Source organism: Lepus europaeus, chromosome 15 (assembly GCF_033115175.1).
Source record: "Lepus europaeus isolate LE1 chromosome 15, mLepTim1.pri, whole genome shotgun sequence".
NCBI classification, from domain to species: domain Eukaryota; kingdom Metazoa; phylum Chordata; class Mammalia; order Lagomorpha; family Leporidae; genus Lepus; species Lepus europaeus.
The window spans coordinates 54,628,202-54,645,096 of record NC_084841.1 but is presented as its reverse complement, the minus strand read 5'-3'; the positions used below and the strand labels follow the sequence as shown (position 1 = coordinate 54,645,096).

Genomic DNA, 16,895 nt, shown 5'->3' with positions numbered 1-16,895 from the left:
TATTTTTGTTTGACTGGATTATTTAAAGTCCTTGTCCTCAAGATCAGAAATTCATTCTTCCACTTAATTCTGCTGTCAATATCCTCAACTGTATTTTTAATTTCTTTCAAAAAAAAGAGATTTATTTATTTGAAAGAATTACAGAGAGAGGGAGAAAGAGAGAGAGATCTTCCATCCCCTGATTCACTTCCCAAACGGCTGCAATGGCCAGAGTTGTACTGATCCCAAGCCAGGAGCCAGGAGCTTCATCTGGTTCTTCCACATGGGTTCAGGGACCTAAGGACTTGGGCCATCTTCTACTGCTTTCCCAGGCCATAGCAGGGAGCTGGATAGGAAGTGGAGCAGCCAGGACTCAAATCGGCATCCATTTGGGACACTGGTAATGCAGATGGTGGCTTTACCTACTATGCCACAGCATTGGCCCCTTTAATTTCATTGATTATAATTTTCAGCTCGAGTATTTCTGATTTGTTTTTTAAAATATTTCTCATTGTTGAATTTCTCATTCATAACATTTTTTTTCCCTCATTTACTTTTTACGATTTTGTTTATCTGAAAGAGTCACATAAAGATGAAGATTGAGAAAATCATTGATCTTCTATCCACTGTTCCACTCCCCAGATGGCTATAATGGTCAAGTTTGGGATAAGCTGAAACCTGGAGCCAGAGTTTCATCCATGTCTCCCACTTGGGTGGCAGGAGCCCAAGAACCTTGACCATCTTCTGCTGCTTTCCCAGGCACATTATCAGGGAGCTGGACAGGAAGTGGAGCAGTCAGGAGATGAACTGGTGCCTATATGAGATGCCAGCATTGTAGCTTGTGATTTTACTTGCTACCCCTTAATGCTGGCCCCTCCCCATTTCTGTTTTTTTTTAAAGACCTTCTCATTTCTTTAAACCACTCTTTCCATATTTTCTTGAATCCCATTGTGTTTTCTTAGCCTTGTTACTTTTAATTCATTCTCAGTCATGTTATAGATATCCTTCAAACTTGGAATTTTTTCTTGAACTGCTGTGTTCTTTTAGAGAGATCACACTTCTTGCATCTTGTTTCCTGTCTCAGTCTGCACATCTCATGTAACAGTTTCTTCTCCTTTACTGAGTAGGAAGCATTGAGAAAGTCTTTTGAGTTTAGGTGGAATGTTGGTTATCACTTGGCTTCTTGTTTTGGTTTTGGTTCTATGTAAGCCTAGAAATTAACTCCTGAGTGCTTTTTTAATCTGTAATCAGTCAGTAGTGTCTGAGTGTCACAGTTGTCTAGTCTGTAGATTCTGAAATATGACTTTGAATTGATGTGAGCTTCCTGGGATATGTGTGTTCAGTCACTGGAGAGTTGGCTGTCAGTTGCTCTAGGATTTGTGATTACTGTAACTAAGTTCTTGTGAGACCTGAGAGGGCTGTCATTTTGTCCTACCATGCAAGCCTGAGTGATTCTGGGAATTGTGGCACCAATAGTTGACCATCTGAAACTGTGTAACATTCAGAATTTCCCCAGGTTTTGCTGGATGAGTGTGACTGATGCCTATGCTTATAGCACCAAAGTCCCTAGTCCCAACACTGAGATGTGAAGGGAATTATGCCCCAGTCCTACCAAGTGAATATGGTTTATACTTGGGATTATACACTGATTGATGTGTGTCTGGAGTGGTAGAATGCATATACATTCTTCCTTATGTTGGCTGAGGGATCTAATAGTAGTATTCACAGTCCTGGATCTTCAGGATGTACTGGTGTTGTTACCAAGTCTCACGGAGTAAAAGCCACCTATGCTGGGGATTGTGGGCTGGCAGCTGCAAGACTACAGCAGAAGGATGCAGGTAGGACTCTCCAAATACCACAGGTGAAGGCAATTTACTCCCAGAAATTGTAGCACCAACATGATGGTCCTAGGGATACAGGGCACAAAGGGCATTCCCTGTCCCCACCCACCCACCGATTTCCACAGGAAACACAATGTGGTGCTGAAGCTTGTGCCTGGCACTCAGCACAACATGCTAAGAGATGCAGAGACAGACTTCCTCTGGTCTGGTCCTCTAGGATAATTTATGGGCTGCTACTGTTGCCAAGCCCCAAGAAGCTGAGGGGAACTCCCTTCAATGGAACAGAACAAGTGTACATGATTCTGGAGCTTGTGCCCTGTAATCTCATAGTAGGGGGTACTATTCTCTATCCTGGAATGTACCCTGCCTACCTGGAGCGTGGGACTTTGGGGATGGAGGGGGTAGTATGGGCTACTTTTTAGCAGTGTAGTCACTCAGACCACACTCGGCTCTCTAGGCTGGACTTAAACCTACTGAAGACGGTCAGGTTCTCCTGTGGTTAGGGCTGCCTGCCTGTGCTTATGGCAGGAGTTTTGGCACTTTCCACTCACCTTTTTGTGGCAAAATAGGAATGGAGTCAGTAGTGTCAAAGCTGTGTTGGCAGTACAATAATTTATTCCTCTATTTCTGCTGGCTTTCAGAGTCTCTGTGATGTTTAATGTCCGTGCCCTTTCTTTACTGAAAATTTTCCTCAACTGGTTTCCTGGAAATGCAGTGTTCGTTGTTTCTGGTGTGTTTCTTACAGCGGAGATTAGTGAATATCCTCTCTATTCAGCCATCTTGATCCCTTCCTCTTGCTGCTGTTAGAATTCCAGTTTTGTTTGTTTTGACAGTTTGTAGTTCATCTTAGAGAGGATCTTTTCTAGTTGAGTCTTTTAAGGGTCCTTTGTGCTTCCTGAACCTGAATGTTTGTGTCTTTCCCAGGCTTTAGAAATATTTCAGCAATTATATTATCAAATTTAGTTTTCTATAACCTTCCTTTCTCTTTTCCTTCTGGAACATTTGTAATGTGAATGTGTGCTTTTCTAGTAATGTTCCATAAGTCTCAAAAACTTGTTTGCTTTTTTTGTATGACTGTATTATTTTAAAAGTTCTGTCTACAAGCATGGAAATTCTTTATCTTCTGAATTCTTCTTTTAAGGGTCTCAACTATATTTTTTCATTTCATTTTTTAGTTCATTTAGTTCCAAGATTGTTGACTGGTTCTTTTTATAATCTCTTTCTCTTTAGTTTCTAATTCATGCCATAAATTCTTTCTAATGCCATCAAATGGTCTGTATTCTCTAGTATCTCATTAAGTTTCCTTAAAATCAGAGTGGTTAACACAGTGCTTGCAATGCCCACTTCCCATATTAGAGCACCAGAGTTTGAGTCCCAACACTGCTTCCAATTCCAGCATTCTGCTAATGCTTACCTTTGGACGCAGCAGGTGTTGAATCATGTAGTTGGGTCCCTGCCACCTACATGGGGTACCTGGATTAAGTTCCTGGTTATGGTCTGGGTCACTCTTGGCTCTTGCAGGCATTTGAGGTATGAACCACTGAATGGACACACTCCATCTCTGCCTTTCAAATAAATAAATAATTTAAAATTTTTAAATTTCCTTAAAATCATTCTTTTAAACTCTTTGTCATGTAGTTAGTGGATTTCCATTTTTTTGTGGTCTGTGGCTGGAAAGTTGTTGTGTTCCGTTGGAGGTGTAACATTAATTTTTTTTTCTTTTTCAATTATTAGTCCCAATGTAGTGGTGGTTGTGGTGGTGGTAGTGTCACTGCTGTTGCTGTTATTGTTTTTTTGTTTTGTATTTGTATCTAGTAGATCACTAGATCCTACAAACTTTATAATGTGGTTCACTAGCCATCAGAGAAGTAGAATTAAATAGTACAATGAGGTTTCATCTCACTCCAATTAGAATGGTTCTCAAACAGAAATCAAAAAACTATAAATGCTGGTGAGGATATGGGGTAAATAGTTGAGGATGTTTGCATCTATGTGTATCAGGGATATTGGTCTATTCTCTTTATTTGTTGTACCATTTTCTGGTTTGGGAATTGAAATGATACTAGCATCAGAGAAGGAATTTGGGAGGATTCCCTCCCTTTCAATTACTTTGAATAGTTTGAGAAGATTTAGAATTAGTTCTCCTTTATTTATTGTTTTTTATAAATTCTGTGTTGAAGGCTATACTTCTATTTATTTAAAGATTTTATCTATTAATTTGAAAGGCAGTGTTATGTAGAGGTAGAGGTAGAGGTAGAGAGAGCTCTTCCATCTGCTGGTTCACTCCCTAAAAGGCTGCAATGACCAGAGCTACGCTGATCCGAAGCCAGGAATCAGGAGCTTCTTCTGGTCTCCCACGCAGGTACAGGGGCCTAAGCACTTGGGCCATCTTCTACTGCTTTCCCAGGCCATAGAAGAGAGCTGAATAGGAAATGGAACAATTGGGACTCAAACTGGAATCCATATGGGATGCTGGCACTGCAAGCGGCAGCTTTCCCCACTGTGCCACAGCACCGGCCCCAAGTTCTCCTTTAAAATTCAAGTAGAATCCAACAGTCAAGCCATCCAGTCCTGTGCTTTTTTGTTGTTGGGAGAATCTTTATTACTGATTCAGTCTAAGTGATGTTTGTTGGTCTGTTTGGGTTTTCCATCTATTCATGACTCAATTTTAGAAGATTGTGTCCAGAAAGCTATCCATTTCTTCTAGAATATCTGATTATTTTCATAAAGCTGTTAGTAGTAATTCCTAATGACTATTTTTATTTCTATGATATCCATTGTTATATCTCCTTTTACATCTCTGCTTTTATTGATTTGGATCTTCTCTCTTTTATAGTTCATTGGGCCAATGGTGTATAAATTTTTTTTAATTTTTCTTTTTTTTTCGTTTATTAAACTTTTATTTAATAAATATAAATTTCCAAAGAACAGCTTATGGGTTACAATGGCTTCCCCCCTCCCATAACTTCCCTCCCACCCGCAACCCTCCCCTTTCCCACTCCCTCTCCCCTTCCATTCACATCAAGATTCATTTTCAATTCTCTTTATAAACAGAAGATCAGTTTAGTATATATTAGGTAAAGATTTCAACAGTTTGCCCCCACATAGCAACACAAAGTGAAAAATAATGTTGGAGTACTAGTTATAGCATTAAATAACAGTGTATAGCACATTAAAGACAGCGATCCTACATAATATTTTTTAAAAAATTAATTTTCTATGCCATTTCCAATTTAACACCAGGTTTTTTTTTTTCACTTCCAATTATCTTTATATACAGAAGATCGATTCAGTATGTAATTAGTAAAGATCTCATCAGTTTGTACCCACACAGAAACACAAAGTGTAAAAATACTGTTTCAGTACTAGTTATAGCATCACTGCACATTAGACAACACATTAAGAATAGATCCCACATGGGATGTAAGTACACAGTGACTCCTGTTGCTGACTTAACACCCTGGCAACTCATGACTAGAGCCCAGGGAGATTACTGACGCCATGAACAGGAGTGTCAAATTTTTTTTTAATTTTTCAAAAAAACCAGCTCTATATTTCACTGCTGTTTTGCATTATTTTGTTTCCATTTTGTGTATTTCATCTCTAATTTTCTCCCACTAATTTTGGAGTTAGTTTGATTTTTGCCAGATTGGTGAGATGCATTGATTGACATTTATTTGATTCATTTCCAGGTTCTTGATCTAGATACCAAATGCTATAAACTTGCCTCTTAACAATGCTTTTGCTGAATCTCATAAGTTTTGATGTGTTGTATTGTCATGTTCATTAATTTACAGGAATTTTTTAAATTTCCTTTTGGATTTCTTCTTTGACACAGTATTCACTCAAAACTGTTGTTTAATCTTCTTTAGCTTGTGTATTTTCTGTAGTTTCTTAAGTTGTTACTTTCCTGTTTCATTTCATTGTAATCAGAAAGGATGTATGATATGATTTAAAATTTTTTTTTTTTATGGGGCAGCACTGTGGCGTAGTGGGTTAAGTCTCAGACTGCAGCGCCGGCATCCGATATGGGGGCTGGGTTCTAGTCCCACCTGATCCTCTTCCAGTCCAGCTCTCTGTTATGGCCTGGGAAAGCAGTAGAAGATATCTCAGGTGCTTGGGCCCCTGCACCCATGTGGGAAACCCGGAAGAAGCTCCTGGCTCCTGGCTTTGGATCAGCAAAACTCCAGCTGTTGCAGCCATTTGGGGAGTGAACCAGCGGATAGAAGACCTCTCTCTCTGTCTCTCCCTCTCGCTATCTGTAACTCTACCTCTCAAATAAATCTTAAGAAAAAAAATTTTTTTAAAAATTTCTGACTGGCATTATGGCCTAGGGTATGGTCTATAACAAAGTTCACACAATGATAAAAAGAATGTGTATTCTTCAACTGTAAGATAAAAAGTTCTATAGATACAAATTAGGTCCATTTGGTCCATAATATACAATAGCTCTGTCATTTACTTGATTTTCTGTCTACTTGAGCAGTCCTTTGATGAAAGTGGGGTGTCAAGTCCCCCACTTCTGTTGTTTTGCTATGTCTCCTTTAGATCTGTTAACATTTGTTTTAAACAGAATGACCCACTGGTAGTGGGTGTATATATATTTGCGATAGTTACATCTTCCTGTTGAACTGATTCCTTAAACATTATAAGATACACATGTTTGTCTCTTTGTGTGTTAAAGTCTATTTTGACTGATACTAGGATGACTACACTAACTCGTTAATGCTTTCCATTTACGTGGAATACTTTTTTGATCTTTTCACTTTCACACTGCGTGTATCTTTGAGGTGTATTTCTTAAAAGCAGCAAATAGATGGGTCTTGTTTTTTAATCCATTCAGCAATCTGTATCTTTAAATTGGAGAATTCATGCTATTTACATTCAGTGTTAATACCAATAAATAACAAGTTGCCCCTGCCAGTTTTCCATAAGTGTTCCTATGGTTCACTTTGCATGCCCTTTGTGCTTTTACTAGGATATTTTTTTTCTGCCTTCTCTATTTCATAATGATGACTCTGTTTCTGTTTCTGTGTGTAGCACATCCTTAAGCATCATTTGCAAGGCTGGACAAGTGCTGACAAATTCTTGGAATTTCTGTTTGTAATGGAAGGTCTTTATTTCACCTTCATTCATAAATGAGAGTTTTGTTGAGTACAATGTTCTGGTTGACAGTTTTTTTTTAGGAAGTGGACCATGTCTCCCAGTTCTCTCTTAGCCTGTAGGGTTTCTTATGAGAAACCAGCTGTTAGTCTAATTGGGATCCTCTGAAGGTAACCTGAAAATCCACTCATGCATATTTTGGAATCTTTTCTTTAGGTTTTACTATGGAAAGTTTGACTACAATGTGTCATGTGAAGATCTTTTCTGGTCATGTCTATTAGGAATTCTATGTGCTTTCTGTACTTCGGTGTCCCTTTCTTTCTCCAAATAATTCTATATTAATTGCCACAGTCAGAGAAAACCTTTGGCATTTGTCTTGTTGAGATTGGCTGATTTCACTAATCATAATGGTTTCCAGTTGGATCTATTTTTGCTGCAATGAACAAGATTTTATTCTTTTTATGGCTGAGTAGTATTGCAAAGTGTATATATATATATCGAATTTTCCTTATCAAGTCATGAGTTGATGGAATCTAGGTTGATTCCATGTCTTAGCTACTATGAATTGAGCTGCAATAAAATGGGGGGGGGGTAACAAATAACTCTTTCATATGTTGATTTCAATTTATTTGGGTAATATCCCAGGAGTGGGATGGCTGGGTCATATAGAATATCTCTTTTCAGCTTTCAGAGTATCTCCATAGTGTCTTCCGTGATAGCTGTAGTAGTTTGCATTCCCAACAGTGGGTACCTAATCAGTCGCTTTTGCCCCACAGCATCGCCCACATTTATGGATTTTTGATTTTTGAAGTGATAGCCATTCTGATTGGGCTGAGGTGAAACCTCACTGCTGTTTGTGACTGCATTTCCCTGACGGCTAGTGATCCAGAGCATATTTCGTATGTCTGTTGGCCATTTGAATTTCATCCCTGAAAATTGCATGTTCATATCCTTTTCCCATTTCTCAGCTGGGTTGTTTGTTTTCTTGTTGTTGAGTTTCTTGTGTTCTTTATAGATTCTGGATGTTATTTCTTTATCACTAGCATACTTTACAAATCATTTCTCCTTTCTTTTGGTTGCCTCTTCACTTTAATGTTTCCTGTGCAGTGCAGAAGTGTCTTAGCTTGTTATAAGCCCATTTATAATTTTTTGCATTTATTGCCTATGTTTTTGGGGTCTTGACCAAGAAGTCTTTGCCCTATGACAATATCTTGCAAAGCTTCCCAATATTCTCCTCTAGACATTTGTTGATAACAGGGCATAGATTTAGATTCTTGGTCCACTTTGAATTGATGCCACCACCTTCTATTGAAGAAAGAGTCTTTTCTCCAGGAATTTTTTTAGTTCCTTTGTCAAAGATCAGTTGGTTTTAGATGGATGGATTGATCTCTGGGAATTCTATTGTGTTTCATTGGTCTATATAAATATTTCTGTGCCAATACTAGGCTGTTTGAATTTTAAAAGCCTTGTAAAATGTCTTTTTAAAAAATTATTTGCATGCATTTCATAAATACAACATTCAGAATATAGTAATTTTTCTATCGTATTTGTCTTCCCACACGTTCTCCCACCCCTCTTCCTTTTCTCTCTTCAGTTCCTTGTCTTGTTTTTTACCAAGATCTATTTTCATTTAGCTTTATATGCAGAGGATTAACTCTAGCTAAAGAGTTCAACACTTTATGAGAGAGAAAAAGAAAAAGAAGCAAAAAAAAACTGTTTCTCAACAGTCCAGACAAGGGCTGTTCAAAGTTATTGCATCTTGAAAGTAATTGCACTTTTTTTCTTGCTTCCTTTCCCCATCTTTCCTTTTATAAACTTAATTATGTTTAAGAAGAACCCAAGAATGATACATCTTTCATGAGCTCTTATGTCTAAGAATATCCTCTGCTTAATACACTAAAAGGAAATAATTCTTTGGGAACACGTTTTACTATTTTTTTTCAGGAACTTCATTTTTTTTAACTTGTACTTTGGAAATTTATATTTAATTAAATAAAACTTTTGGATTATAGCGGCTTTTTCCCCTGATAACCTCCCTCCCACCTGAAACCATCCCATCTCCCTCTCCCTCTTCCATCCCATTCACATCAAGATTCATTTTCAATTATCTTTATATACAGAAGATCAATTTAGTATATACTAAGTAAAGATTTCAACATATTGCACCCACACAGACACACAAAGTATAGAGTACTGTTTGAGTACTAGTTATACCATTAATTCACCTAGTACAACACATTAAAGACAGAGATCCTACATGGGGAGTAAGTGCACAGTGACTCCCATTGTTGATTTAACAATTGACATTCTTATTTATGACGTCAGTAATTACCTGAGGCTCTTGTCGTGAGCTGCCAAGGCTATGGAAGCCTCTTGAGTTTGCCAACTCCAATCTTATTTAGACAAGGCCATAGTCAAAGTGGAAGTTCTCTCCTCTCTTCAGAGAAAGGTACCTCCTTCTTTGATGGCCCGTTCTTTCCACTGGGATCTCATTCATAGAGATCTTTCATTTAGGTCTTTTTATTTTGCCCCAGTGTCTTGGCTTTTCATGCCTGAAATACTCTCATGGGCTTTTCAACTGGATCTGAATGCCTTAAGGGCTGATTCAGAGGCCAGAGTGCTGTATAGTGCCATTGTATGTGTCTGCTGAGTATCTCACTTCCCATGTTGGATTGTTCTCTCCTTTTTAATTCTTTTTTTTTTTAAAAGACAATCAACAATATTTTTATTTTGGGCACTTAGCATTTCATAGAGCCTCATCAAGTTCTGAGGTAGGTTAAATATTAGCATTGCATTTTACAAAGTAAAAGCCAGGCAGATGTCATGTCACTTGTTGCAAACGTCAGGAGTCCTATCATGGCCCGTAATAACATGGACTCATCTTGTCTCATGTGTGAATTTAATGGTAACTTGTAACTACTCATGACAAAATAAAAACATAGATATATAATAGGAATTCTAGTCTGGAATATTTTAGAATTCTTGAGTCGATCCTAGAAATACATATATTGCAGGATAACCTACTTGTTGTCATTACAAATATATTTATACAGAACTGATCTTTAAAATTACAATGAACACAGTACTGATTTTGCCGCTTTCTGCCTTTTGGCATGGGTCAAGCAGGAAGGTCATCAGCCTTCAGGGGTTGTGTTCAAGGCACCATCTACTGTAATTTGGGATTACAGAAAAGCAAGTATGCATTTGGAGCCAAGATCCAGAAAAGATGCCTGAATCCAAGTCAAAGATAAAGAGAAAACCAGTATAAAGCTCATGCTACCAATTCTCATTATCATTCTACAGTATTATAACAATTCCTGGGAAGAGCTAAGAGTGGCAAATGCTGTTCCAATATCCACTGAAGTTCTAAATATATAAGCTGTATGTAAAACTGACATCTTACTAAAGTGACACGGACAGAATATCTATGTATTTTTTTTTTTTTAATTTTTGACAGGCAGAGTGGACATTGAGAGAGAGAGAGAGAAAGGTCTTCCTTTTGCCGTTGGTTCACCCTCCAATGGCCGCCGCGGTAGCACGCTGCGGCCGGCACACCACGCTGATCCGATGGCAGGAGCCAGGTACTTATGCTGGTCTCCCATGGGGTGCAGGGCCCAAGGACTTGGGCCATCCTCCACTGCACTCCATGGCCACAGCAGAGAGCTGGCCTGGAAGAGGGGCAACCGGGACAGGATCGGTGCCCCGACCGGGACTAGAACCCGGTGTGCCGGCGCCGCAAGGCGGAGAATTAGCCTATGAATAAATTTGTCATGTAAAATATTCTAATTGTCAGTAAGATTTTCCTCTTAATTGACCATAATTACTTAAGTTATTTACCAGAATTCAGCTCTTCTTGACATATGTTCCTGGGCCAATGTTTTCAACTATTTGTTTCATTATATTTAAACAATTATCAGTTATTAGTAACAATACAGGATATATCCTAAGAGTGATTAATTAGCAACTGAGAGAAGAGACAGCAAAAGTCATTGAATTATAAAATACAGCGTTCAGCACAGCAGATTTCTCAAAGAGTAAGGATATAGCCACCTATGCTTCCATACAGATTGAACAGCCCTATACCATTTGAATCAAAGAAGCAAAAAAACGAAAACAAAAACAAAAACACCCAGACAATAGGGGTGGACAGGGGGCCAAGTATGAAATCCTTTTATTCTAGCATACCCGAAGTGAATTGTGGAAGTAAAAAGTATCTACATTTAAAAAGTTCATATAAATTATGTGAACTGTTATTTTCAGAAATGTCAAAATGAAATGTTCTACATAGGACCAAAGATATGCCTAAGCAACATACCGTATTTGCACAAGGCCACAGAATGTCATGGATATTAGAAACAAACAAAAAAAGCTTAAGTCTATGGCAGATTAAGCAGACTTCAATTTGGTATTCTGTAAGCCCAAGATTATAAACTCTTATCATACAAAAGCTGTAATGACAGGATTTGTGTAGTAACTTTTGTGCTTCTGGTTGGCACACTGACTACTTTTTAATATGTGAAATTAATACAGACATTTGTGAAAGGTTGTGCAAAACTATTTACAAAAATGGCACAAAAGTGAATTCAACAGTCAATGCACATACATACGTCATTCACATCTTCAACAACAAAAGGTATTCTACCATTATAGTAACCCATAAGCTGTACTTTGGAAATTTATATTCATTAAATAAAAGTTTAATAAATGAAAAAAAAATAAACATTTGATGCAATTGATGCTTTCAGGATTGTTCTTTGGCAAGAGCAATAAATATGTTTGTCAAGTTTCTCAGGCAACCTAAGTATAACTGTTAAAAATAAACTATAGGGGTTGGTGTTATGGTTTAGTGGGTGAAAGCTGCCGCCTGCAGTGCCAGCGTCCCCTACGGGCACCATTTCGAGACCCAGCTGCTCCACTTCTGATCCAGCTCTCTCCTATGGCCTGTGATAGCAGGAGAAGATGGCTCAAGTCCATGGGCTCCTGAACCCACGTAGGAGATGCAAAAGAATCTCCCGACTTTGGATCCTCACAGCCCCAGCCTTTGTGGCCATTTGTGGAGTGAACCAGCAGATGGAAGACCTCACCCTCTCTCTCTCTCTGCCTCTGCCTCTCTGTAACCCTGCCTTTCAAATAAATCTTTTTTTTTTTTTAAAAGAAGGTATTCTACCATTATAGAACTGAGTAAGAATAGTAGCTTCAATGGCAGCTGTTAAGCACTAGAGTCACATAAGTTACACCAGAATGGGCAAATATTGCCCAAGTAAAATTCTGTTAAAGCTGAAACAGGTCATTCAAGTTCAACCACAGAAATACAAATCTTCTGGAATCCCATATAGTTGTGTTTGAATTACGTAACTTTTCTTACAACTTGTGGTCTTAAACTTCTGTTTTACAAAATCCAAAAGGAAAATACAGAAAAAAATCAATACAAGAGGTTATGTTAAATAAGAGTAACATACAATGCTATAATTAAGATGAAGTAAGTAAAGCCAAACCATTAAAATTGTAAAACTTGTTACTTGTTGGAACCTACACTAGGAGTTAGGTAATATATACAATTATTTTCAAGTAAATTACGTTGCTCTATCATGTCTTTATCAGTGCACTGTTTAACTAATCAAAAACTCTACACATGTATATTCCCTTACAATAGCAGCACACACTACCGCTACCTGCAAAGCTGTCAGTTTCAAATGACTCAGAGAATGAAAGGAAGTAAGAAGTGAATAGGTAACATAGTAAGAGAAATAATGGGAATTAGAAGATTCATGCAGTTCAGCTCTTTTAATCAGCCAGCCAGCTTGCTAGCAACAAGGGATGGCTTCTGTTGAGGAAGGTCCTGTGGAGTGGGAATGTGGTCACCAGTGACCTCCGTTTTATCCGGGGCTGCAGTAGGAAGTTGCTTGTTTTTCACTTTTGCTTTTGCCATGTTGTAATCCCCAGAATCAAAGTATTTTTGCCCTTTCTGCAATCGTTTCCTTAAGAAATCTGAACCTCCAGGCTTTTGTCCCAGATGAGGATATCTTGCTTTTAATTTTGCTTCTTCAGCTTTCTCTGGACTAGTCACTTTATCTTCCATTTCCTTCTGCTCCTCCGTGGAGGCTGTCTCGGGGACTTCCGCGGACATGCTGCTCTCTCTGCCTAACCCCGCTGGTCCAGCTTTCAGACTCTCCTTTTTAATTCTATCACTTAGTATTAGCAGACACTAGTCTTGTTTATGTGATCCCTTTGACACTTAATCCTATCATTATGATCAATTATAAGCTGAAACTGATCACTTTGACTAGTGAGATGGCATTGGTACGTGCCACCTTGATGGGACTGAACTGGACTCCCCTGGCACATTTCTAACTCTACCATTAGGGGTAATTCTGATTCAACATGTGCCGAACTGTACACCTCCTCCTTCTCTCCCTCTCTTATTCCCATCTTATATTTAACAGGGATCACTTTTCAGTTAAATTTAAACACCTAAGAATAATTGTGTGTTAATTACAGAGTTCAACCAATAGTATTAAGTAGAACAAAAAAATACTGAAAGGAATAAAATAGTAAGTTGTTCCTCGACAGTCAGGACAAGGGCTGGTCAAGTCACTGTTTCTCATAGTGTCCATTTCACTTCAACAGATTTCCTTTTAGGTGCTCAGTTAGTTGTCACCGATCAGGGAGAACATATGATATTTGTCCCTTTGGGACTGGCTTATTTCACTCAGCATGAGGTTTTCCAGATTCCTCCATTTTGTTGCAAATGACCAGATTTCATTGTTTTTGACTGCTGTATAGTATTCTCTAGAGTATATATTCCCATAATTTCTTTGTCCAGTCTACTGTTGATGGGCATTTAGGTTGATTTCAGGTCTTAGCTATTGTGAATTAGCTGCAATAACCATTGAGGTGCAAACAGCTTTTTTATTCGCCAATTTCCTTTGGGTAAATTCCAAGGAGTGGGATGGCTGGGTTGTATGGTAGGGTTATATTCAGGTTTCTGAGGAATCTCCAGACTGACTTCCATAGTGGCTTAACCAGTTTGCATCCCCACCAACAGCGGGCTAGTGTCCCTTTTTCCCCACATCCTCTCCAGCATCTGTTGTTGGTAGATTTCTGAATGTGAGCCATTCTAACCGGGGTGAGGTGAAACCTCATTGAGGTTTTGATTTGCATTTTCCTGATTGCTAGTGATCCTGAACATTTTTTCATGTGTCTGTTGGCCATTTGATTTCCCTCTTTTGAAAAATGTCTATTGAGGTCCTTGGCCCAACTCTTAAGTGGGTTGTTTGTTTTGATGTTGTGGAGTTTCTTGATCTCTTTGTAGATTCTGGTTTTAATCCTTTATCGGTTGCGTAGTTTGCAAATATTTTTTCCCATTCTATCGGTTGCCTCTTCACTTTCCTGCTTCTTTTGCCATACAGAAACTTCTCAATTTGATGTTTAAGTCTCATAATAAAACTCTCTTGGGACAGAGGTCCTGCATGGGACATTAGTGCACAGTGACTCTTGTTTATTTAATAATTAACACTCTTATATATGAGGTCAGTGATCACCTGAGGCTCTTGACTCTCTTAGCTGTTTAGGCTATGGGAGACTTTTGGATCCACAACTCACCAAAGCCATAAGCAAAGTGGAAGTTCTCTCTTCCTTTCAGAGAAAAATACACCCTTCTTTGGTGGCTGCCTCTTTCAACTGGGGTCTCACCCACAGAGATCCTTCATATATAACATTTTTTGCCACAGTGTCCTGGCTTTCCATGCCTGAAATGCTACCCTGGGCTTTTCAGACATACCAGAATACCACTGGGGCTGATTCTGAGGTCAGAGTGCTACTTAAGGCAACTGTCATGAGTCTGTTGGAGTATTCACTCCTTTTTAATTCTGTTATTATTGCCAAACACTTATTCCTATTTATATCATCACTTTAACACTTGTTCCTATCTATATGATCATTTTAGCACTGAAAATGCTATTTTTACGCCTCAGCTTAAGAGGATTTAGGATCCCAAGGAAAGTTTTTAAACTGTACTCTTTGAAGAGAATCCATAAGAATGTATGCAGAACTATACTGCTTTACATTTACAGACTTCATACATATCATAGTTACAACTTTAGGATCATAATCGTGCCCACCCTCCTACCCATACTGCCACCCCCTTCATATTCCCTTTCTTGTTCTCACTTTTATTTTTTACTAAGATATATTTCAATTACCTTTGTATACGTGTCTTTAACTCTGTTATGTAATGAGTTTTAGAATTGGTATGAAAGAAAAATAGATAAGTAAAGGAAAAGATAACCAAAAATTAAAAAAAAAAAACATGTTTGTCAGCAGTCAGGAGAAGGGTGTTCCAAGCCATTGCTTCTCAAAGTGTCAATTTCACTTCTACAAGTTGCCTTTTAGGTGCTTTATTAGTTATCACATGTCCGGGAGAATATACAGAATTTGTCTCTTGGGGGACTGGCTTATTTCACTAAGTATAATGTTTCCAGTTTCATCCATTTTGTTGCAAATGACCAGATTTTGGTTTTTTTAACCACTGTGTATTATGCCATGGTGTACATATCCCATAATTTATTTATCCAGTTACAGTTGATGGGCATTTGGGTTGATTCCATGTGTTTGCTATTGTGCTATTTCTCAGGTATCTCAGGTATCTCCATACTGTCTTCCATAGTGGCTTTACCAGTTTACATCACCACCAATAGTGGATTAGGGTGCCTTTTCCAGATATGCTTACCAGCATTTGTTGTTTGTTGATTTCTGTATGAATGTCATTCTAATGGGAAGGAAGTGAAACCTCATTGTGGTTTTGATTTGCATTTTCCTGACAGCTAGTGATCCTGAGCATTTTTTCATGTGTCTGTTGGCCATTTGGGTTTCCTCTTTTGAAAAATGTCTGTTAAAGTCCTTTGTCCATTTCATAACTGGTTTGTTTGGTTTATTGTTGACTCTTGAGTTTCTTGATCTCTTTGTATAATCTAGTTATTAATCATTTATCAGTCATAGAGTTTGCAAAAATTTTCTTCCTTTCTGTCAGTTGCCTCTTCACTTTGATAATTGTTTCTTTTGCAGTACAGAAGCTTCTCAATTTGATGTAATGCCATTTGTTGATCATGACTTTGATTGCCTGTGTCACTGGGGTCTTTTTCAAGAACTCTTTGTCTATGCCAATGTCTAGTAGTGTTTCACCATAAATTTAGGTCTTTAGTCCATTTTGAGTGGATTTTAATGAAAGATATCAGGTAGGGGTCTTGCATCATGCTTCTGCATATGGCTATCCAGTTTTCCCAGCACTGGGAAAGAGACTATTGAGTCTGAAAAGCACTGTTGAAGAGACCATCCTTGCTCCAGGGATTGATTTTAGCTCCTTTGTCAAATATAAGTTGGTTGTAGATGCTTGGATTGATTTCTAGCATTTCTGTTCTGTACCATGGGTCTATCAATCTGTTTTTGTACCAGTACCAAGCTGTTTTGATTATAATTGCCTTGTAGTGTGTCCTGAAATCTGGTATTGTGGTGCCTCCAGCTTTTTTGTTGTATAAGATTGCTTTAGCTATTCGGGGTCTCCTGTATTTCCTAATAAATTTCAGCATCTTTTCTAGATCTGAGAAGAATATGTTTCGTATTTTTTTATTAAACTTTTATTTAATGAATATAAATTTCCTAAGTACAGCTTATGGGTTACAATGGCTTCCCCCCTCCCATAACTTCCCTCCAGCCCGCAACCCTCTCCTTTCCCGCTCCCTTTCCCCCTCCATTCACATCAAGATTCATTTTCAATTCTCTTTATATACAGAAGATCAGTTTAGTATATATTAGGTAAAGATTTCAACAGTTTGTTTGGTATTTTGATTGGTATCGCATTGAATCTGTAAATTGTTTTTGGAAGTATGGACATTTAGACAATATTGGTTCTTCCTATCTGTGAACATGAAAGATTTATCCATTTGTCATCTTCATTTGTTTCCAGGTATTTTTTTG

General features: G+C 38.1%; 1 protein-coding gene across 1 annotated transcript; it reads right to left on the bottom strand.

Moving 5' to 3' along the window:
* Window positions 1-12,480: 12,480 nt before the first annotated feature.
* On the bottom strand, window positions 12,481-13,085 carry LOC133774349 (cAMP-regulated phosphoprotein 19-like). The gene has a single exon (XM_062211980.1). It carries the CDS (start codon window positions 13,048-13,050, stop codon window positions 12,712-12,714), a length of 339 nt encoding a protein of 112 aa, XP_062067964.1. The 5' UTR covers window positions 13,051-13,085; the 3' UTR covers window positions 12,481-12,711.
* Between the last annotated feature and the right edge of the window lie 3,810 nt (window positions 13,086-16,895).